The sequence below is a fragment of the Pleurodeles waltl genome, chromosome 6 (genome assembly GCF_031143425.1).
Source record: "Pleurodeles waltl isolate 20211129_DDA chromosome 6, aPleWal1.hap1.20221129, whole genome shotgun sequence".
Lineage (NCBI taxonomy): Eukaryota > Metazoa > Chordata > Amphibia > Caudata > Salamandridae > Pleurodeles > Pleurodeles waltl.
In genome coordinates, this window is record NC_090445.1 from 1597502910 (window position 1) to 1597526808 (window position 23899).

The 23899-nt window shown below is 45.4% G+C and overlaps 1 protein-coding gene across 1 annotated transcript in view; it reads left to right on the top strand.

The window, feature by feature from the left end:
* MAMDC4 (MAM domain containing 4) overlaps positions 1-23899 on the top strand; it is a 223816-nt gene that overhangs the window by 122589 nt on the left and 77328 nt on the right. Inside the window, exons 14-16 of the mRNA XM_069241436.1 lie at positions 3654-3785; positions 10506-10636; positions 20366-20471. Of these exons, the coding sequence (XP_069097537.1) occupies positions 3654-3785; positions 10506-10636; positions 20366-20471 (369 nt within the window). The remainder of the gene's footprint in view (positions 1-3653; positions 3786-10505; positions 10637-20365; positions 20472-23899) is intronic.

Consider the following 23899-nt stretch of genomic DNA (forward strand, 5'->3'; position numbering starts at 1 on the left):
GAAGTTGACAGTGATGGGGATAGGATGAAACCTTAGGGAACTCTGCAGATGATGAAGATCTTCAGAGACCTAAAGGTGCCCATATGAATGAACTCATGTCAGTTAGATGGATAAGAGGAGGACCAGTAAATGATGATCCATCAAGACCACGCCATCCCTTTCAATTGTCCTTCAAGACTTCAGGGTGTAGATGAGGGTTGGATGGTTGACAGTGTCAAAGACGGCTCAGAGGTCCAGCAATGTCAAGAGTCACAGTTATCATTATCTGTGGTCTAGAGGGTGTTGTCTATCATTTGTATTGTAGCGGTCACTGTGCTGCAACATTATCTAAAGCCAGATTGATAGTCCTACGTGAGATGGTTGGCATTGATACAGTCTTTAATTTGTGCATAGATTGCTTTTTTGATGATCTTGCCAATGAAGAATTAGTAAGTAATTGGCCAAGAGTAGAGGGGGTCGTCAAGGAGCAGTGTTGGTTTTATCAGGAGTGGGAGGGTTTAATGTTTCATGAGAGTTTCTGGGAAGATGTCTTGAGTGATGGAAAACAACACTGATTCACTAGAGACTTACTTTGATAATTAATACTGAATTAATGGATGTGTATATCATACAGGCTTAAAGCAAACAGATAAGTATGTCCATGCCAACAAAGTATATATTAAATACATATGCATAAATACATTGGTCAGTGTTTATTCAATAATAACTGTTGAGTGCTCAAAAAAGTGAAAACACAGTATGACAGACTTGAGGTGGTAATGTGTAAATTGGTGAACAATTGGCTCTGAACCCAGAAAGATACATAAGAATGCATGGTCTATGAGTCTAGGTGTAAATGATTCAACAATGGTTCAACCACTCATCTGAATTTGAGGTCTTTATCAGGACTATGAATCAATTTCAAGCACTCCTGAAAATGGCTGATTGGCCCAGAGAGAAAATGTCTTGCAAGACATGCCATAAGACAAGGCATTTCACAAACCTCTGTCGCGTAGGTTCTCTTTATCCTAATGAGACTACTGGATTTGGGTGGCAGAATCATCTGTACTGTGGGGAATTAGTCTGATCCCGCACCACGTGACACCTGTCAGCCTAATCCGGGTTTGTTCCGGCTAACTAGCAATGGCTCATCTCCACTCAAGAGCAGGAGTGATTAGGGCAACTGGGCGCATGCCATAAGTGACTCCTCAGGGGAATCGTGGTCTCATCCGTTTCTCTCAGTTACATTGGTCTAACGTATGCAAGGATAATCAGGCAGAGTAAAGCTAAATAAGGTGTTATTGAAGTAACTGCATCTTAGATAACAAAGCATGAATTGCAATAACTAGGACGATGAAGCACAATAAGATTAAAATTGTGACAAGGAGAGTAAAACACAAAAATAACGCTACCATATTGTTGCTAGAGTTTGTAAAGATAGTTCCTACCAAGACTGTTAGAGCACCTCATGTTAAGCTCTAATTCTGCCCTTCAGGTTCCCCCTGGGAAGATATCATCCCTCATACCTGAGCAAGAGGTCTGTAGTCTACATAAGCAGCTGTAGCGAAGCAATCAGCATACAGTCGTGACCTCCTGGAATATCCCTCTAACGTACATGGGTCAAAGTAGTGTTTTTTTTATAAAAAAGCATCTGATGTTCCAAGAAAGGATCCCCATGTAAGAGTGTGTATGTTTCTGTGAACAGTGGAGACAAAGCGTACCACTTTTGCCGGCAACCTGTCTTACTGCAGCCTTGAAAAAAGCACAGAGTGAAAGAAATGTCTTGTTTAAGAACCTAGTGCTGACCTAGGCAAAGAACTGCTAGATAGAGAAAATAAAACAAGACCGCAAATGTGGCTAATGTTAAAATAATATAACAAAGCTAAAATAAAACATATCTAGATTAAAGTGCACAGCGGCAGGCCTAGTTTGCTAAAATAACGTGTATAAACTATAGCTAAAATGGCTACACAACACCTTGAAGCACAAAGTCACTGCAAGGGGCTTGATATAGGGCTATGAATGTAGTGTTGAGAAGAACTTTGAAATGTTGCTGAGAGGTGGCCAAACCGAGACCCCCCTTCTGGATATGGTCAGTAGCAGGGAGAAGGCACTACTCAGACCTGACCTTTGGCAAGCTAATAAAATGGTGATAGAGCTACAAATTTTGGCATCATGAAAAAAAACAATCAACAAAGGTATTGAATGGACTAGACTGCAGTTCAGTGTTGTATGATTATTGAACCAGATCTATTGTACCTGGAGATGATTTACAATTCTCCCCGCTAAGGTCCTTTCAATTATTGTGTGGATTTGGATGGAGAATTTAATGGATATGCCCAACTTTATGAACTTTCCTTATGAAAAGGGCTTAGGTCAAACTAGCAGGATCCAGTTTGAAGAACCCAGATGTGTATTGGCCATTTACAAGTATAAATCTGCAAAAACTGGGGAATGGGAAGACATACAAGACTTTTACTAAGGCTCAATCCGAACTACAGTGATTGACCTTTGTGATAGGGAAACTACCATCTGTGCATGCTTACTGAGCCTTTCATGGAGGTCCGTTGGTGTGCATAGATACTGCTTACACACATAACTCATACAAGGCATGAGATCAGTGCTTAATTTCAACCAAAAGTTGTCGGTGGGAGGGTGGGGGCCAGCACTTTCTTTGGCGGGCTGGCACTTATTTTTCTGCATCAGGCAATTACTGCGAGCAATAGACACATATGGGAAAGATGGGGGAAGAGAAAGATGGAAAAGCTTCACAAATGGAGAAAAGCAGAAACCTGAAGGGCGATCTGAAGGAGCAGGGAGTGTCTTTAAATGGATTAAAGAGGCCCAGGATGACTTTAGGATTAAGCTGCCGCAGTATTCTGTGCTCACACATTTAATTGAAGCAGCCGCATGTTTCAGAGGAGAGCTTTGGGCACTGGCAAGTTTTAGTTTACAAATTAAGCACTGCCTGAGATGCCCCTCAAACAAGGCTTGAGACATGTACTGATCATGTCCACCTAACTTATACCACTATCCCACCAAGGCCTTGAAAAGGACTCCTGCCAAAGTCTTACAGTGGGATCACAAAGACCTCCCCCACATAGAGCTAAATATGGAGGGTGCTACAGGTAAAGAGCACCAATGTCAAGTAGAAGTACAGGTAAGATACACATAAAAGGAGATAGTGATGGACGCTCCGTCAGACACAGTGGTGACAGACAAAGCACATCCTTTGATAGAGATAGAGACTCTCCATGAAATGTGAGCGTAGGAGAGTTCCCTAGAAAGAGCTAGAGGTGGAAAGCCAAAGACATTGAGTTAAAAATGAAAACTACCCCTTGCTGAGGGAGCTACAGACAAAGACCCCAACGTCAGATTAATAATTAAGAGTCCCTCTGGCAGAGCTAGAGCTTGAAATTTACCCAGAGGTAAAAAATTGAGAGTCTCCCCAAAAAACAGCTAGTGATGGAGACTCCATTACGAAGAGTATCCTGTCACAACTACAGACAATCTCTTCCCCAGGGAGAGGGAAACTCCATCATGGAACGGGGTACCATTAGACTCCCCAAAGCAGAAGGCGAAGAGAAGCTGAATCGATACCTTGTGTTAATGTACACATGCCCATTTCAATTTTTTCAAACGTAACCCTCATTATTTTGTTTTACTTCACACAGAACCTTACATGATTTTGCAGGGCGCCGGGGGGCAGATGCTGACTCCAGCTAAGATGCGCACTGCTGCGTTGCCTCCCTCTGGTGCGGCCTGTACCATGACTCTGTCCTACTATCTGAAAGATGGACATGCAGGTAATCCTTTTAAGTTTATTCTTTTAATTACAGTCCCTGAAGTTCATCAATACAGTCCTTATCATAGGCCTACATAAGCACACTCATGAGGGTACAGCTTTCAGTAATTTACAATATTATTTAGAATAATGATAAGTGGATTCAGGTTTCATGATCGAGAGCTTCAGTTGGGGCATTTTGATGACAGATGGTGCTACCTGTGCTAGATTTGAAAATCGGGCAAAATACCGCCAAAAGTGTGTGTTAGCAAAGTGGTCTATATATGAAACTACTCAAACTAGAGGCTCACTTAATTAAATAATTTCATCCTATGTCCTGGATCCCTAACAGTTTTTGGCAGGAACCGAAATTGCTCTCTCTGTAAAAGCATGAGTAGCTTTCCGCTTCCATGGATGTAATACTGCATTGCATATCTTTTAGAATTTTGATTTAAACTTGGCTTCTACTATGTGTGCATTTATGTTGAACTTGTGTTAAAACTGTTTTTAGAAAATATAAGTAAAAAGTTGCATGGCAGCCTTTGATTCTGCACCAACACTCCTACACGAGATCAGTGTGTGCTTGAGAAATCCTACAACACATCATTTGTTTGAAGCCTTCTCCAGTGCTGCCAGAATGAGATCTCTGCGCGGGTTTGTTTCTGCTCCCCCAGCTTACCAGTAGATCATAGACGTGTACTCCAGGATCTGAGAATGAGATTCTTTCGATCTTTCTGTCTGTTCTTGAATTGACAGACCAAGACTGTTGCCGTTTGTGTCTGCTCCTGTGAAATCTTTCTGCTGTGAGTCTGCTTGTGGATTCCCAGAATGACACTTTTGCGTTTTTTGATTCTGCCCTTAGACTCCCAAATTGAGATTTTTCAACGGTGTGTTAAATTTATGAACTCTTGGATTGAGAATGATCCGCACTTTGCCTCTTTTCTTGAACTCATAGGGGCATATTTATAAAAAATTACGCAGCACTGCAAGTCGCCTTACTCCTCTGCACTGCGTGAAAGGGAAAGGGCAGCAACACGCTGTATTTAATATAATACAGCTCAATCCTGTCTTTTTCCCACCGCTGGTGCACAATGTGCTGCCTAGTATCAACACAGGCAACCTTGCATCATGGTGCAAGGGTATCTGCATTGTAAGCAGGATTGCTCTGTGCAGGAAGGTGTCTTCCTGCACAAAGACATCCTCTGAGAGATTTTCCTCTGTGTGTGCTGCAGAAAGAGGAAGTAACGAGGAGAAATGAAGATATTTACCCCTTACTTGTGGAGGCGTAGCATTTTATGCCTCCCAGGTCTACAAGTAATAGTAAATCTGGGAGTGCGCCAAAGTCTATGGGTAGATGCTTGGGAACACTGACACTCCTCCCCTGGAACATCTTTCCAGTGCAGAGTAATACAACACAGCAATTTGCACTGCGTTGCATTACTCTAGATTAATCATGCTACACAAGGCCACTTAAAGTGGCCTTGTGTGGCTTGACAAATCTAACTTAAGAGTTGGGTCACTCTTGCGCCAGTTGCATGGCGCAAGGGCGTCACAACTCATTAATAAATATGGTTCATATTTTTTGTACTTATTCATGGAATGATGTGTGTCTGCTCCAAGTCATCCATACATTTTCTGTGGCTTGTGTGCTAGTATGAATAGAAAGAACACGTAGGCATTTTGGACAGAAAGGCATAGTACATAGTAATATAGAGGTACAAGAGAATGTCGATGGTGAAATAGTGATATAGAGAAGTGGTTAAAATAGAGTGAGAGTATATTGCATATATTTACAGATTTGTTTTTATAAACAACTTTATTGATGTTTTGGCAATGATTAGTCATATCACATCCAGCCATTTCTGAACATTATCATTGGAGACTGAAATTGGAGCATATTACACAGTCATCAGCTTAAGGCCTACATAAGCACACTCATGAGGGACAGCTTTCAGTAATTTACAATATTATTTAGAATAATGAACCGAGTTCAAAATGACCCCTCCATTTATTCCAAATATTTTCATGCTTTTTAGCAGGAGTGGCTTGCAACGCTTTGTAGGGCTGGGGCGGCACGTACGGGGGGGAATTAAAAAACAAAAACAAAAAAAATAACACTTACCTTTATTGCCGCCACCACCACGCCGCTCCTCTGCTGCAGCTGCAGGCACAGGCTCCCAGCCTGCCCTGCGGACAGTCTGAACACTGCTGGCAGCATGACAGCAGTGTTCGGATTCGGCGGAGCAGCCAGCCAGGGCTCTCCCAGGCAGACTGGTAGCCTGTGCCTGCTCTCTCTGTGGAGAGAACACAGTGCGCATGTGCGTTTGACCGGCACAAGATGGCCGGCCAAACATACATGTGCACTGAGTGGGAGTGTGCACTGAGGGGGAGTGCTGGGCACTCCCCCTCTGTCCGCATCAAAGCCCGTGGCCCCATATTGTTTGTAGTAAAAGGTTTGCAGCTGCTGCTGCTGCTGCTGCTGCAGGGGGCAACGCTCGTGCGCCATAGCGGAGGAGCCACGCCTGCTTTTTAGTGCAGCCCCAGGCTTCATATACTGGTTTTTCTTGCTGTGCACACCAGTTCACTCCAAGGCGCCATTGATATAGCAATGGTGAAATGGGGGATTTCTATCTACAGGCTATTTCCCTTTTGGCAACCATGGTGGCAACTCCATTCAGTGCCCTGTCAGCATTCGTGCCTCTCATACCATCAAAGATTCCTATGAGGACGAATTTTGGTGAAAGCTCCACCTCCCACCCCACTACTGTCTACAGCATCCTAATTACTTCATACCAGTAGTACCCATATGATAGAAGTCCGCAGGATGGTATGGACATCTAAAACACTTAAGGCTAGGGAGGAGGAGTGCCTTATGGAGAAGGCCAGGGGCGAGATAAGCATAGTGGAGATTGTATGTTTGTACCAGCCACATTGTAGAGGAAATTGTGATAGTGCAGGGGCCATCTTTGTGTCTCACCAATCACCTTCATCCAGTTGCCCCACCCATTCCTTCCATTGGGTCCTCAGCTGTGCAAACGTGTCAGGGGAATTAATGGTTAAGAAGTGGTAGATTTAGGAAATGCACTCATCATGAGTTCAGCTTCTATGGGATTGAATTTGGGAAGTGTTATAGTTGGGGGAATTGTGAGTCCTCAATGCATGCCACAGTTGAAGATTTTTATGGAATTGTGTGGTTGATAGGCTATGGGTCAATTGGAGGTCCTGGAAAGAGGAAATCTTAGTGTCAGACTGTGCATCCCAAGCAAAGAAATGCTTATCATGTCCTAGTGAGTAAACCCTTTCAAGCCAGCCGTTTCCTGTGGCCACCTCCCACTCCGTAGGGGGATCTGCAGACTGAGCTTGGTGTCCCAATCTGGGTAACGAAGCACACCACACCAACAAAGAAAGACTATTCGGTCACTTCGGGCAAGTCTCTAGGGAGTTGGGCACCACAAAGCAGCCCCAGTACGCTCCCAAAACTCAGCAAGGTCAGCTCCACTCTAATTGATAGATCAAACCAACCCCTGTTAAACTAATCATAGTGTCTGAGACCTGGCTAACAAAGTAATACATGCTTAGATTGGCCATACACAAACCCCTATCATACGATGCCTACTGACATTTAGCAAAAGCTAGTCTCAGTCTGGTTTTATGCCAGATAAAGGGCGTCACTAAGAAGTCCATTTCCCTGAACCACTGGGGGATCAGCATGGACTTAGCATGATTAACTCATAGACTGGAAGCCTCCGAATAGAGTTGCATGAGTTGAAGGCAGTGTGGGCTGGTTAAGGTAGGGTGGCCATGTGCAGGAGGGCATTGTCGGTATATAATGCAATGTGGTCATCATGGCCCGCATCCCACATCCAACCTGTACATGTGCATTACATCTAATGAGCCATGGCAGAGGTTCAATGACCCGGGCAAAAATGAGAGAGGATATGGGACAGCCCTGTTGAATATGGAACGGGTGGGAAACTACATCATTGATTTGCACCCGTGCAGTCGGATTGGAATAAAGCAGTTTAACATAACCAGAAAAGAGAGTACCCAATCTGCCTTTTGCAGTACCTGTGGCAGGTAGGCTCAGTCCACTGTGTTCAAAGTCTAGTAATGGCAGGACCATGGTTGGTGTCAGAGGTGTTGGTATGCTAGTGCAATATGGAGGCATCTGAGGCAATGCCTCATGCTTCTAGACAGCATGAAGTCACGTTGGTCTGGGTGTACAAGGGTGGTAAGGACTGTTTCCAGTCGATTGGCTAGTATTGTGACAAAGAGTTTAATCACCCCATTAATGAGTGAGGTGACTCAGTAAGTCGCGCAGGTATTGAGTGAGGGGTTTGACTTTGAATGGCCATTATGGTGGGCATAACACATTCTGGTGGAAAATGGCCTATGTTGTTGGCTTCATTATAAAGCACCAGCAAGCGTGGGAAGAGGATGTCCCTGTATTTGCCATCAAATTCAGCAGGGATAACCATCAGGACCAGGCTTTTTCCCGGCTGATAGGTCAGGCAGGTGGCAATTTCCTCAGCTATGATGGGCTGTTCCAAGTTATGTCACTCAGTCTGCAAGTCTTTAGGCAATGGAATGTCATTTAAAAGTAGGGAGGCCTGTTCACCTTATAGTTGTGGAACTTCTGTGTACAGGCAGCAGGTATAAGTCGAAAATGCCTGGACTATGGCTGGGGCAGAACGAAGGAGGGTGCTATTACCCTCCAACACCTCAAGGATCACTCTGGTGGCCAGGGGCCTAGTAGCTTGGCAGTATAGCAATTTGCTGTTTTTTACCCGATTCATAAACCCTCGCTGTGGAGGTACTCCAAACTTGTTGCACCTCTTTGAGCAATATATGTCAAAGTGTGTCGTGGACAAGGACAAGTTGTCAGAAGAGTGCCCCATGGGGGTCATCTGGAAGTTGCGCCTCCAGCCGGAGGGCCTGAGCCTCCAGTCAAGTCATGCATTGGAGTCTTTTCTTCTCTTTCGACCTAAGAATACTAATGTTAGTTTTACAGGCTGACCATAGGCTACTGGTAGACTTCACCATTCTCTAATTTGAAAATTTTTTTTTCAACTCTTTAATCTGAGCCCAAGAGTATGTTTTGTCTTTGAGAATCCATGCAGTGAGGCACCACATTGGGCGCTGGGTAGAAAGTTTAGAGCCTAGACAGAGGAGCACCGGGGAATGGTTAGAGATCCCTCTGGGTAGAATTTGTATCTCTGAAATGTGTCAATAGTCGGCAGTTGCCATAAGTATAAGGTCTACATGTACATGTGAGTGATGGGACGCTGAGGTGTGCGTGTACTGCCATTATCAGGGGTGCCATAGTCAGCATGTATGGCACAATACAAGGGCATCAACCCAGTTGGATAGTTGACAGGCTCTCGCACATCTGTGTCTGGAGTGTGTGCCTGGAGGACCACATTGAAATCCCCTCCCACCACTGTGGTGCCACCTGGAAGCACCAGGATTAGAGCTCTGAAAGTGTGAAGAAAGAGCTCAGTTGCCGATGGGGGATGCGTAGACACACCAAATTTAGGCCTTTTTTCTCAACCCTGCCCTCTAGACCAAAAAATCCTCCCTGGGCATGGGGGAGGCACCAGTGTAGGCGATGATTCGGAAGTGCTGCTCTGAAATGTGCTGGAACCGGTGCAAGGGGTAACAGACAGGAGCTCGCCCAGTTCACCTGAGGCCAGAAATGGTCTCAGAGGTATCTAATAGGGTCATCACACCGAGCCCGATATGGCCTCCTGAGCCTGCCTGGATCAGTTGTGGGGTCTGCGCCACCCGGCAGCGACCAGACCGCAGAACTCCTTTTGTCAGCAGGATGGCCACTCCAGTAAGCACCACAGGCCTCCTCAGCACAGGGCTGCAGCAGGAATGCAACAGCAGTAGCCCCACAAAAAGGAGGCTGCATCTAGTAAGGCTTCAAACGGCCTTAGCATCCCTTGGGAGCTGCCAAGTTGAAGGCGGCCGGCTCCTGCCTTGGAACCGCTCCACAACCTGGCCACCTCGGGCCGCAGCCGAATCACAGACAGCCCTAAAGAAAGATCAATAGCATGATCTGGTCAGCAGCAGAGGGGAGGGAGCTGGTGAGGGGGCACTAGAGAACATTGATGGCGGTGGATAATGGAGGGGTCCGGAGCCCTCTCAGAGTGCAATCTCCTTCTTTACACCCAAAGCCACATCCCCATATTTACAGATTTATATGCACAAAATATATCAGGCCAATTCACAAAAGCATTTGTAAGTATGGAAAGTAGTACTACTAGAGTATTTTTGCTTACTCCTACAAGCCTTTGTGAATCATCTCAAAATATCCAACTCCTTTTTAATAAATGTGCACTGAGGGCACAGTCCTATATGTACTAACTGGATGTGAATATTCCCTGAATATTTCATATTATTCCTATTTTAGTTGTTTAGGGGCTAATTCTCAAAGGCAAATAAAAGTATGTTAAAGAGTAATAGAGAACAACTCATCACATACTCTTACATTCCTTTGTGAATAGATCCCATGTTCTTTGGGCTCAGAGTGAATTACCAGGTGTATTTGTTGCTGCACATTGTCAGCCTTTCTGGTCCGTGAGACTGAAGCACAGGGAAGTGATGAATATAGCTACTCATGGCACAGATCATTTAACAGACATTCAACTATTGAGGGATGTTATAAATACATGTGGAGATTATTGTCGCCAGTTATCTATATCACACAATTAATTAATGCATTCTCTTTCTGTGGTAGGTGTCCTTTCCGCCAGTGTTGTAGACTCGACTTTTGGAACACACCAGGTGGTGTGGTATGTGCAAGGAGAGCACAGCACAAACTGGACCCAGGTGTCTGTCCCACTTGGAGAAAGGCTGTATCCGTACCAGGTAAACAAACGCATCTTTGGTGATGGGCCCCTAGACGGTGGACACCTTACATAGATCCCTTTTTTGTGGACTAGTTGGAGACAAATCTACATAAAAAGCTGTCTATAAACAGTGGTCATCAAGGGACCCAAACTAGTCCACAAAAAAGGGATCTATGAAGCGCACATACTTCCAGTAAGTTTCTTCAGGCCTTGTCAATGTTCATGAGGTTCAATGCGGACAGTTCTGAGTAATCTATCCCGCAATGTACTCCATAGAGATGTCTGTGTTAAAAAGTATTCCAAATAGACTTTAAACAGATTTTCGAAGGTGAAATCTTTCAAGTAACCTCAGATTTGCAAGAAATTGGACAAGTGTGCTCCGGAAGGCGGTTCGAGATTTGTTTAACTTTAGCCGAACACTTCAAAAGCCATGGAACTTTCTGTGGCTAAAACTGAGTGCATGTTATGTACCCTTACTCTTATCTCCCAGTTTACATGGTGATGGTGCATTTTCTTTTTAGGACTTAAGATTTGTCCTCTCCTGAAATGATACCTCAAAGGCTGTGTGAGTTTCCATAGCATCTTGTCAACAAAGATGGACTGGCAATCTGGCTAGTGCTGTTGTACTTAGGAAGTAGTAATAAAGGGAATTCATGTCAGAATCAGAGGAGCAGCCTTGAAGTGCTAAAATATTACATGACTTAAGAATGGCTGCTCTCTGTCTGGAGTGGGATAGTGGGTGTTAGAAATGGGGTCTTTGGTTGGTAGTCAGGTTACACCCTGTCCAAGCAAGGACCCTCAATCTAGTCAGGGTAAAAGAGAATCACCCTCAGCTAAACCCTGCTTACCCCCTTGGTAGCTTGGCACGAGCAGTAGGCTTAACTTCAGAGTGCTAGGTGTAAACTATTTGTAACACACACAGTAACTTAATGAAAACACTACAAAATGACACAACAGAGGTTTAGAAAAATAGAAAATATTTATCTAAACAAAACAAGACCAAAACAACAAAAATCCACCATACACAAATCAATTAAAAAGCAAAAAGAGTCTTTATGTAGTTTAAAAGACACACTAACACTGTTAGCGTGAAAATGTACCTTGGGTGCGTCAAAAATAACCCCGCACGGGCGAGGGTGCGTCATAAGGGGCTTGTGATGCATCAATTCCACTCACGAGCGAGTCCTTACGTTGTTTCTCCTTTCATCGGGTCGGGGTGCATCGTTTCTTCTCTCCACGGGAGAGCGATGCGTTGATCGGGTAGGCACTCTCGAGTCTGGGCAGGCATTGCGTTGTTTTTACATGCCCACTGGTGCTTGCGTCACAAATACAGCCACACGATGATCCGAAAACCACGCAGCGTGGGTGGCAATCTCACCAGCCTCCGTCAGCAGTGCTGAGCGTCGTTTCTCCAGCTCCATGCGTTGATTCTTTGGTTGCGTTGCAGGTGAACGTCAATTTTCAGCCGCGAAGCTGGCGGCGTGTCGGTTTTTCAGCCGCAGATCGGAGTTGCGTCGATCTTTTCCCTGCATGGCGTTCTGTGTGTGGATTTTTTCCTCTTAGGCTGCCAGCTTCTCCTTTCAGGGTCCCAGGAACTGGATGGGCACCACAGGGCAGAGTAGGAGTCTCTCCAGAGACTCCAGGTGCTGGCAGAGAGAAGTCTTTGCTGTCCCTGAGACTCCAAACAACAGGAGGCAAGCTCTAAATCAAGCCCTTGGAGATCTTCACAAAATGGAAGGCACACAAAGTCCAGTCTTTGCCCTCTTACTCTTGCAGAAGCAGCAAATGCAGGATAGCTCCACAAAGCACAGTCACAGGCAGAACATCTCTTCTTCTCCAGGCAGAGGGTCCTCTTGGTTTCCAGAAGTGTTCTAAAGTCTGTTGTTTTGGGTGCCCTTCTTATACCCAATTTCTCATTTGAAGTAGGCCTACTTCAAAGCAAAGTCTCTCTTGAATGTGAAATCCTGCCTTGCCCAGGCCAGGCCCCAGACACTCACCAAGGGGGTTGGAGACTGCATTGTGTGAGGACAGGCACAGCCCTTTCAGGTGTGAGTGAGCACGCCTCCCCTCCCTCCTAGAACAGATGGCTCATCAGGAAATGCAGACTACACCCCAGCTCCCTTTGTGTCACTGTCTAGTGTGAGGTGCAACAAGCCCAACTGTCAAACTCACCCAGACAGGGAATCCACAAACGGGCAGAGTCCCAGAAATGGTATAAGCAAGAAAAAGCTCACTTTCTAAAAGTGGCATTTTCAAACACACAATCTTAAAATCAACTTTACTAAAAGATGTATTTTTAAATTTTGAGCTCAGAGACCCCAAACTCCTCATGTCCAACCACTCCAAAAGGGAATCTACACTTTAATCAGATTTAAAGGTAGCCCCCATGTTAACCTATGAGAGGGACAGGCCTTGCAATGGTGAAAAACGAAATTACCAATATTTCACTGTCAAGACATATAAAACACATTACTATGGCCCTCATTCTGACCTTGGCGGGCGGCAGAGGCCGTCCGCCAAAGTCCCACCAGCAGAATACCGCTGCGCGGTCAAAAGACCGCCGCGGTTATTCTGAGTTTCCCGCTGGGCTGGCGGGCGACTGCCAGAAGGCCGCCCGCCAGCCCAGCGGGAAAAACCCTTCCATGAGGATGCCGGCTCCGAATGGAGCCGGCGGAGTGGAAGGGGTGCGACGGGTGCAGTTGCACCCGTCGCAATTTTCAGTGTCTGCATGGCAGACACTGAAAATCTTTGTGGGGCCCTGTTACGGGGGCCCCACGACACCCCATACCGCCATCCTCTTCCTGGCGGCTAAAACCGCCAGGAACAGGATGGCAGTATGCGGCTCGGAATCCCCATGGCGGCGCAGCAAGCTGCGCCGCCATGGAGGATTCCCCAGGGCAGCGGGAAACCGGCGGGAAACCGCCGGTTTTCCGTTTCTGACCGCGGCTGTACCACCGCGGTCAGAATGCCCATGGGAGCACCGCCAGCCTGTTGGCGGTGCTCTCGCGGTCGTTGGCCCTGGCGGTTTTTACCGCCAGGGTCAGAATGACCCCCTATATGTCCTACCTTAACCACACACTGAACCCTGCCCTTGAAGCTACCTAGGGCCTACCCTAGGGGTGCCTTACTTGTAGGAAAATGGAAGGTTTAGGCCTGGCAAGTGGGTATACTTGCCAAGTCGAATTTACAGTTAAAACTGCACACACAGACACTGCAGTGGCAGGTCTGAGACATGATTACAGAGCTACTTATGTGGGTGGCACAACCAGTGCTGCAGGCCCACTAGTAGCATTTGATTTACAGGCCCTGGGCACCTCTAGTGCACTGTACTAGGGACTTCATAATAAATCAAATATGCCAATCATGTATAAGCCAATTACATACACATTTTGTAAAGGCGCACTTGCACTTTAGCACTGGTTAGCAGTGGTAAAGTGCCCAGAGTAACAAAAACAGCAAAATCAGAGTCCAGCACACATCAACAACCTGGGAAACAGAGGCAAAAATTTAAGGGAGATCACGCCAAGGATGAAAAGTCTAACAGTGGGTAATCAAAATGGAATGGAAATGCGCCCCAGTAATTATCAGTACCTGAGATTATATCAAGCCTCCAACCCATCATTGTATTTGTTTTTCTAATGGCGTGACCCTAAGGGGCATATTTATACTCTTTGCGCCAGATTTGAGTCATTTTTCTTTTACGCAAATCCGACGCAAACTTAACTCATATTTATATTTTGGCACTAGACATGTCTAGTTCTAAAATATTGGAGTTAAAGTCATTTTTGCCTATGGAATACTACCTTGCGTCAATGAAATGCAAGGTAGGCGTTCCCCGGCAAAAAATGACTCTAAGGCCCTAGGGCCTTATTAATCCTCCTGTGCAATAATCATGCAAGGGTGGGAGGAGGGGTCAAAAAATTGTGCAAAGCTTGCTTTGCCCCATTTGTTAATGCATGGATCAGGGCAGGCGTTTAGGGACCTGTGGGCCTATTTCCATGGTGGAACACCATGGAATAAGCCCACAGGTGCCCTCCCAGGCCCCAGGGACACCTCCACCCACACCAGAGGGACAGCGGAGGATAAGGACCCCATCCCAGGTAAGTATAGGTAAGTACAGGTAAGTATTTTTTTTATTTTTTTAAGTGCCATTGGGGACCCTGAAATGGTCCCCCCTACATGACACTGGGTGCAATGGCCATGCCCAGGGGACCCTGGTCCCCTGTGCTGGCCATTGGGGAGGTGAGCATGGCTCCTGTCTTTTCTAAGATGTGGTAAGTTTGTGTCATGTGGTATGGATGGTTTTGCATCAGAAAATGACTCTTGGCAGGTTAGAGTAATTTTTTTTTATTTTAACCTGCCTAACGTCATTTTTTGGTGGAAAACCCCCTTCTTCTATACTGCCAGCGCCACCCGACTTAAGTCACTTTTTTTAATGCTAGCCTACCCTTTCAGTCTCTTGAAGCTCTTTTGTGAGGTGCAGCTTGAGGCCTACGGCACAGGGAGAACGGAACCAAAGACTGGACATATCTACCGCATTTAGGCCCTGATTTATACTTTTTGGTGCAAAACTGCACTAACGCAGTTTTGCACCACAAAATTTAGCACTGGCTTGCACCATTCCATAAATATGGTGCCCGTCCGGTGCACAGAAATGGTGCAAGCCGGTGCACAGAAACGGTGCAAGCCGGTGCTAAATTTTGTGGTGCAAAACTGCGTTAGTGCAGTTTTGCACCAAAAAGTATAAATCAGGGCCTAAATGCGGCAGATATGTCCAGTCTTTGGTTCCGTTCTCCCTGTGCCGTAGGCCTCAAGCTGCACCTCACAAAAGAGCTTCAAGAGACTGAAAATGGTCTGGGGTAGTTTGTTTTCTCATCTAGAAGCGAATTGACAAGGCAGGTTGAGCTGGATTTTTCCTAATGAAGAAGAATCAAGAGTAGTGTAGTGGTAAAAACAATGGAATGGAATACAACCCTAAACAATTGCCATTGTCTAAGATAAATTAAAAAATGCAATCAATCACTTTTTTTTTTACTTATGTTTGAAAGAGTCTTAGCCAGCAAAATCAAAATTAACTCCAGCGAAAATTGGATTGTATCTGTTTTCAAATCTGTTTTTAGGTCGAGCGTGCAAGCTGTCTGACGTGTTCTAATCTATCTGTGGGCTCTTGAACCTGCCCTTGGCACGCCCAACACCATCACTCATTAATGGGCTTGCCTGTCAAAAAGCCTTTGTTATCATTGGAAAATGATGCTTGCCCCTCCTTGCTGCAGTTTAGTTACGGCCTTGGCCACAACCCTGTTACATGGATAATTGCAAGTTTGCTGATACGTTTGACTGCTGGCAAACTTCTTTTTGTGTCTCTCCTTCGCGCTCATGCTCATGGCAGCCGTGGAGATTTGAATCGGCTTATGTCAACTGTTTTACTTTTCATTTTTAATTTATGTGGCAAGAAAAGTCCAGTTAGGAATTTACAACACTATTAGCTCTAACTTGATCAAATGCAAGACCCTTTGCATTGCAAATGCATGCTAATATGAACATGCATTTAGTGAACAAATGTGTTTTAAGATGCCAGTAGGAGAAGGTTGAAACAGAAACATTGTCTCTGAGGAAGAAATTCGACTTAAACTAGTCTCGCACAGGTTCCTCGCTAAAGGTTTTTTTTCTGAGGTGCATGCTCTGTACCAGTAAACTACATTTTGCCCCAAAAGTTTAATTTTGGGAAATTGTAATGGAATTTCAGAACATTTTCAAGGAATCACTTGAAATTTCATTACAATTTTTTTGCTATTACAACATCCCCCTTTTCAGGAAGGGTGTACCCTACAACCCATACCATGAACCTTGGCCTTCTGAGACACTAGCCAGGGCAGGGCTAAGACTGGAGAAAGTACATTCACCTTGGTACTGTTCTTGGCCATATACCATGCATCGGCAGGCAATCTGATGCCTTATAACATGCATTAGCATGCGATCTGATGAACAAAAGCTCTGGCTGCATGGAGTATAGAGCACTGCCTAGTACAGGAAGATGTGTAAGGACATGAAGGGTATAATGGTTGCTTTGGATTTGCCTTTACAGTGAGGTAGTGATTTCTCTGAATTCTTCCAGAACCGAGGACGACTAAGTCACCCTCAAATCATTTGGTTTGCTGGCCTCACTGTGTTCTTCTAGAAAGTTAGAGGAAGTTCAAGATGGTGCTCAGTCCCTCACTGGATTGTACACTCTGCTTCATGCAGAACACTCATCGGTCAAGAGTTATCCCTCTTCTCCTGCTGGTGCACCAGAAGTGAAGGTCTCAATGGAGGTATTGTTAACATCTGCTTTGCAGATCATCTAAGTGTGTCTCCTGGTGGATGGACATTTTGTGGGAGCTCATTTCTGTTCACAGGCTTATGGCCTCGGTCCTGGAAACACAGGGTCCACCACTTTGCCACCACATTGTGTGCCATCCACACTAGCTGACTCGAACCTTCTCTGCAGAGGTCTGCTTCTTTGAGCCACTGAACAAGTCAAATTACTCTGCTTTCCTCCTAATGCCAGAGGGGTCCCAGGTGGGATTCTACATAAACCAATATAATTCGACAATAAATGCAGTGGCGGCTGGTGTTCAAGGGCTAAGGGGCTGCGCCCGCCCCTAGCCTTTTCTGGCCTCTCTAGTGAAGCATAAATTTAATTACATGATGAAAGTAAAACATTTTCTGCACAACATTTTCGGAGTTAAAGTTGTGCACTTTGAAAAGCCCCACTGCGCCTGCGTCAGTATGTGGCTGAAAGCTGCACAGTAGGGCTGACAGGGCTTGCCCACGCAAAGCCCTTACGTTTTCTCAGAACGCAGTGACGTCCCTGGCTTATCTCCTCCTCCACCAGAAGCCCTGATTGTAAACAACCTGGAGCATTTTTTGTTCAGCCCGGGTTTCTGAAAACTTCATGTCACTCCAATATTATTCTCAACCCTTTCCTATTTACTCAAATGGTGGGGTGTGATCAGAAGGGTAAACGTACCAGAGGTCACATTTTATTAAAAGAATGTGGCATTGCGCAAAGAAAATCCCCAGTCTGTGGCAGAGAAATGGAATAAATACAATAAATAACTCCATCCAGGGCTCTCTTGGAGACAGGAGTGTGACCTGAAGACATCAAGTCATAAATATGCCAAAGACAACCCTGCACACAAGTAAGTTGGAGCTCTATCTTTTTTACAGACAATAAGAAAATAATCTGTTCTCTCAGCTCTCCTCTCCTTTCACTGCCTCTGTAGATTTCGTCTCTCAAAGGCAGTAATGGTTCCAGTAATTTATCATGGCTAGTTATTGTTTTATTTCTTCTGCAGACTAATAACATGATATGTCATATTAAACATGTAATCTGCAGCTCAAATAAACGTGTAGCTTTTATCACTGAAACTGCTGGATACTGGATGGGTGAGGCAATGTGTGTTTGTTTGAATGTGTTTGCAGGGCTTGACAGAGTGGCTGAGAAAATGTGGGTGTCTGTGTATAAGAGTTGTGTGAATGGCAGTGAATGACAATGTGGATGAGTAAATGGGTAGGTGACCAAAGGCAGTGGGTGAGTAGGTGAATGGAAATACGTGGGTAGTGAGGCTCACTCACAAGGTGCAATTCCGTCTTGTATTTGTGCCCCACCACTGCTTTCAGTCACCAGCCACCACTGAAGAAATGGAAATCTATACAGTGAGGTTCCCAAGAGATAATCAGATTGTGCCTGAGAGAATCTGATTTTCTGGCAATCGTTGACAATTCCCGGAAGAGTGCAGCACAAGCAAATCCTCTGCTCTTGCAAACAGATGTTTTATTTCCTTGGTCAATCTTGAACCCCTGCTGTTAGTGGGCCCCTGGCTTCTAACATAACTCACCTCGCAGGTGCCTCATCAGCCGCTAGGTCTAGCTGCAAGAACCATTCCCCACTCCTTTATTGGGTCATGTGTGGCCTGCTCAGTACAGTATGTCTGACTTTCCCTATCTGCACCTTCTTTGCTAGGCTAAGCACCAGTATGTTCCTCTCACATTTTGCAGCCTTCTATGGATTCATCCACAGCTACTGGTACCGAACTGTGCACCCTACTTCTTGTGCATCTCTTATCACAGGGCAATTGGTCTTTACTTCAGGCTCCATCAGTAATGTCCAAAATATCTGAACAATAGGGAACAGAGTGCAGTATTAGGACGGGAACCAAGTAGTTAGGGCCACATAGTGCTTGTGCACTGTCTACTGCAACGCTCTGTTGCAGTAACCTATCCATGCCTACAAATTGAGACAATGTCTTATTTGTTTGCTTCATGCAAGATATTTCTATTTGGTGTGTCTTACATACCTTGCTCCGTTGGTTTATTCATGGGAATTGTAGTATGTCAGGTGTCTTGTTGTTCAGGTGTCTACTCTTTTGAGTCATTTGTACCAACTAGTTCACGTCACTGTAGCCACATTTACTTTGTTAGTGAGATTTATTCTCCTTAAGCAGCTAACAACATGGCTGGGAACTCTGAAGAACTCACCTTAAGGCTCCGTTCTTTCTGTTCTCTTCACTTTTCAAGACACCTACTCCTCACTGTGCCCAAGCACCAGTGGCGGCCGGTAATTATAGGAGGGAGGAGGGTGGGCAGCACACTCATTCATTCACACACACACGCACATCCAATCACAACAATCATCAACATTCAAACATACATGCACGCACCAAACATTCATTTAAAAACACACACACACTTACCTTCTGCTCGGAGGTCCCAGGAGGGTTGGGACTGCTGCTTTCCCTCTCTGGCTGACCTTAGATCAGCCAATGAGGGAAGGCAGCAGTCCCAACTTCGTCACAGAGTGGGATGGGGTCAGTGAGTCTGCTGACCTCACCCCACTCTGTGACGAGGTGTCACTGATTGACACTCGCCCTGGGCGCTTCAGGGCTTAAACCTGAAGCGCCCAGGTCGAAGTCAATGGGTGATGCTTCCCCTTGTCACCGAGGAGAAGGGCCTCGGGCACCTTTGCTGAGCTAAGGAGGTCACACCCATAGGAGCTGTGACCTCTTCAGCCCAGCAAAGTTCACCTCAGGCAGCCAGGAGTCTGTGCAAATCGTGCATGTCTCGCTCCTGGCTGCCTGAGCTGAACATGAAGAGTGTCTGTCAGGCTCGCCTTTGCTCAGCCAAACAGACACTCTCCATGAGGGGCAAAAGGTGGGGGGGCGTGACCCCTCCACCCCTAACGGGCAGTGGCTGCCAAGCACTCCCCAATAGGTGGCTACAGTGCCCCTAAATGACCAGAAACCTGCAGACCTATAGTACATTTGTTTTCAACAAAGATTAATTTGGCTCTCTTTTGCAGATCACATGACCCTCAGCACTAATCTAAGCTATTCACCTTAATGGGAGGGACTTTGGGCTCAGGGACAGTAGCAACAAAGATCCAACATTATTTGCTTTCATGTATTTTTGTGTTAAAGTAAAGGGAACATGGGTGTTGATTACTGAAGCGTAATGTGAATTGCGTTGGATGCACTCTACTAATCCCAAGGACTGGAAATGGGGTAAAAAGCCTAAGCATTTCCATATGTGGTCTGTAGTGTACTTCTGTTGATGAGTCGAGAATCTTGAGGGAATATACATGACTTAGGCACATTGTTGCAGGTCCTGCAAGAAGAACACAGGTGTGGTTGCGGCTACTAGGAGATTGAAGAGAATGTCACATGAATGGAGTGTGCACCTCACGTTTTCTTATTCTGTCTTGCAATAGGTCATGATCCTTGGCTGGGCGCATCTACATGAAGACAAAGAACCAAGTGCTGGTGTTAAAAACATCCAATTTGTGGACTGTGAGCTGAATACAACGAATGCAAGAAGTAGGTGTTCCTCATCAGTCAATCAGTCAGGAATTCCCCCAAATCGCTGGTCTATTCAGAAGCCCGTCATCTCATTGGGATCAAACTGACTGACAGGTTCTGAGGAGAACCAAATGATACTATAGGAATAAACGGTCTAAGCCAACAACTAAAAGCAATAATCTACTGCATCCCCGTTATGTAAGTCTACTTACTCTCTGCGTCCGTGGCGGGGCAGTATGCCCATTAGGTGCCCGCCGCCCCTCTCATCTGCTTATAACAAAGGATGCCACTCACACGTAACTGTAACCATAAGCGTCTGGTTGACAACCCATTGGGAATTAGTGAAACATTGGGAATCTCTAAAAACACACTGTGGCCTGCTGGGGACAGTAGACCACCATGTCTGTACTTGCTTTTAAATAAAGCAACTTTTTTTTTTTTAATGCAGCCCGTTTTCATTAAAGGAAAACGTAATAATTTTCAAAAATGAAAAGTTTTCTTTTAATTTTTTAAGGACCACTGCCCGCTCTTAAAAAAGGTTTCCACCCACATTCACAAAGGGGAATGGGTCCTTTGGGGACTCCTTCCCATTTGCAAATTGGTTACCACCAACTTGAAGTTGGTGGTAAACTGCAAATGTTTTGTGACCCCATTTTGGTCGCAAAACATTCTTACATCCCTGTGCGAGGCGCTATGAGGAAGGGATGCCCTTAAACCCCCCCATCCCCGCTTCATAATACCGACTCTCAAACCCATTTTTCAATTCGGTAAAAGGTTACCTTATCGCAAAATGGGGTTTGTACATACAAAAAAGCTTTTTTGTCGATCGCAAACGGCCCAATTCTGCAAATCGAGCTGTTTGCGAGCACAAAAAAGCTACATTCATCTGGTCCAAAATCAAGAATTAGATTTTTGGATTGGAGATTTGGGGCCTGATTTAGAGTTCAGCATTTGGGATACTCCGTCACAAACATGACAGATATCCTGTCTGCCTTGTTACAATTGCATTATAACCAATGGCACTTGCAATACAGCGGACGGGATATCTCTTATGTTTGTGATGGAGTATCCCATCCGCCAAATTTCGAAATCAGGCCCTTGATCTCTTACAATGAAATGTCAGACATCATGACTAGTCTATTACATATTTGATTAAGATCTGAAGAGGAAGTGTTAGAAATGGGGTTTCTGGTTGGGTAGGGTATGCACCTAAGCCAGGCAGAACCCACCCACTCTAGTCAGGACGAGGGAGTTACACACCCAAGATAACCCCTGTTCACCCTCTTGGCAGCTTGGCACGAGCAGTTAGGCTTATCCCAGAGGCAATGTGTAAAGCGATTGCACCACACACACATAAACACACACACACAAAACACATGTTACACAATAAATACACCACAAAGGAAACTCAGCACCAAGTTATATAAAATTAAACTATATTTCCTAAAACAAAATTAGACCAAATACAACATGTATCAGTAATACCCTCCAACCCAAGCAGTTGTCAGAACATTACACAGGTTACTAGTACTCTTAAAAAATAAGCTGTAGTCAGGTAAACATATAGGTTACTGGTATTCTGCAACACAAGCAGTAGTCAGGTTGTCATTACCACTACAGAACATGTGCTCTCTGACAATCAGATTGACCAGCCTATCAAAATTGTTTGCTGTGCTACCCTTCACCCATCCTTCCAGTGCCATGCAGCAATCCTCCACAAACTCCCCGAAGACTGGTGAGACCACTTTATGCTGCCCCTGAACCTCAAACTGTAGTCTTCAGGGGTGAAGCCATACCTCTTCATCAGTGCCTTCTTCATGAGGGGATACTCCTGCCTGGCACTCCCTTCCAGGGGCCGTAGAGCATCCCTCTAATCCTCAAGAATATAGCTCCCCAGGTCAGTCCCCCAATCCTTCTCAGGGATCCTGTACACTACCAGAGCCTTTTCATACTCCCTCAGCCACTGATGTATGTCTTCCCCCCTTTTTAACCCAGGCACCAAGTCGGTGAGAATGTGGGGATTGTCCCTGACACTACATTTACAATTTTGCAATTGCTGCGACCACTGGACTTCACCTGCAGTGCTGGTAAGTCCAGACTTGTCAGACAGCACTCAAGGGCAAGTCTTTCTCTGGCAAAGGCCCTTTCAGCCTCTGCCATCCTCTCCTGGAGTAAGGCCTTCTATTCTTCAACCCTTCTCACCTCCACAATCAACTGTGCTAGCTGCAACCTCAGGTCCCTCTCGTCCTGCCTATCTCTGAGCTCCTCAGGTGACAGGGAATTGGAGGTGACACTGCTCCTAGGACAGGACCCAGTAAGGGACTCCCTATCTATGGGGTCCTCTCTCTCTACTGGCGTCCCTACCTAGTCACCTTCTCCCTCTGCCTCAGTCTCTTCGGAGTCACTGTCCCCGTGGGGTGTGAACTGGGAACCCTCCCACTCAGAGTCAACACGAATCTCGGGGTCCTCTTCGGGATCTTCCTCAAAACCACTACCCCCCTGATTCAATCTTGCTATTGCCCCCTCACGCTCGGAAGCCAACAGGGTATTCCAGGGATCCAGCTGTGTGGCTTCCCCAATCACTGCTAACCCTTTCTCCCTGCAAAGGCCCTTAAGCTCTTCCACTGTGTAAAACGTTAGTTCTTCAGCATTAAAGGTTGACTGCATTTTGGCTAGGTGAGTGCAACAAACCACAAGTGTAAAACAAGAATCCCAGGTGTAAGAGCTGACACAGAGAAAATGACTAAATGAGAGAATCATTAAAAATAAAATATGTAATGGTCTAAGAGCAGTTTTAAGTGCAATACCGAGTCACAATGGTACTTTGCAAGCGCAAGTCCTCTCCTCACCACTGATCACCAATGTTAGAAATGGGGTTTCTGATTGACTAGGGTATGCACATAAGCCAGGCAGAACCCACCCACTCTAGTTAGGACAATGGAGTTACACACCCAAGATAACCCCTGATCACCCCCATGGTAGCTTGTCATGAGCAGTCAAGCTTATCCCAGAGGCAATGTGTAAAGCGATTGCACAACACACACAACAAGTGATACAATAAATACATCACAAAGAAAACACAACACCAAGGTATATAAAATAAAACTGTATTGCATAAAACATAATTAGACCAAACATGACATGTATCAGTAATACCCAGCTACCAAGGAAGTTGTCAGAACATTACACAGGTTACTAGTACTCTGAAAAAATAAGCAATAGTCAGGTTAACATATAGGTTACTGGTATTCTGTAACACAAGCAGTAGTCAGGGTATCTGTCATTACCACTAAAGAAAAAGAAATGCACATCAGAGTAAACATGCTAAGACATCATCATGACTGCACATATTATGAGGACATTCCCATGTGGTCCCTGTCATAGAACAATATCCCTCTTAACGCAGGTAATGCAGGTTCTGAAAGGCCAGTTTACACAGCAAGGGG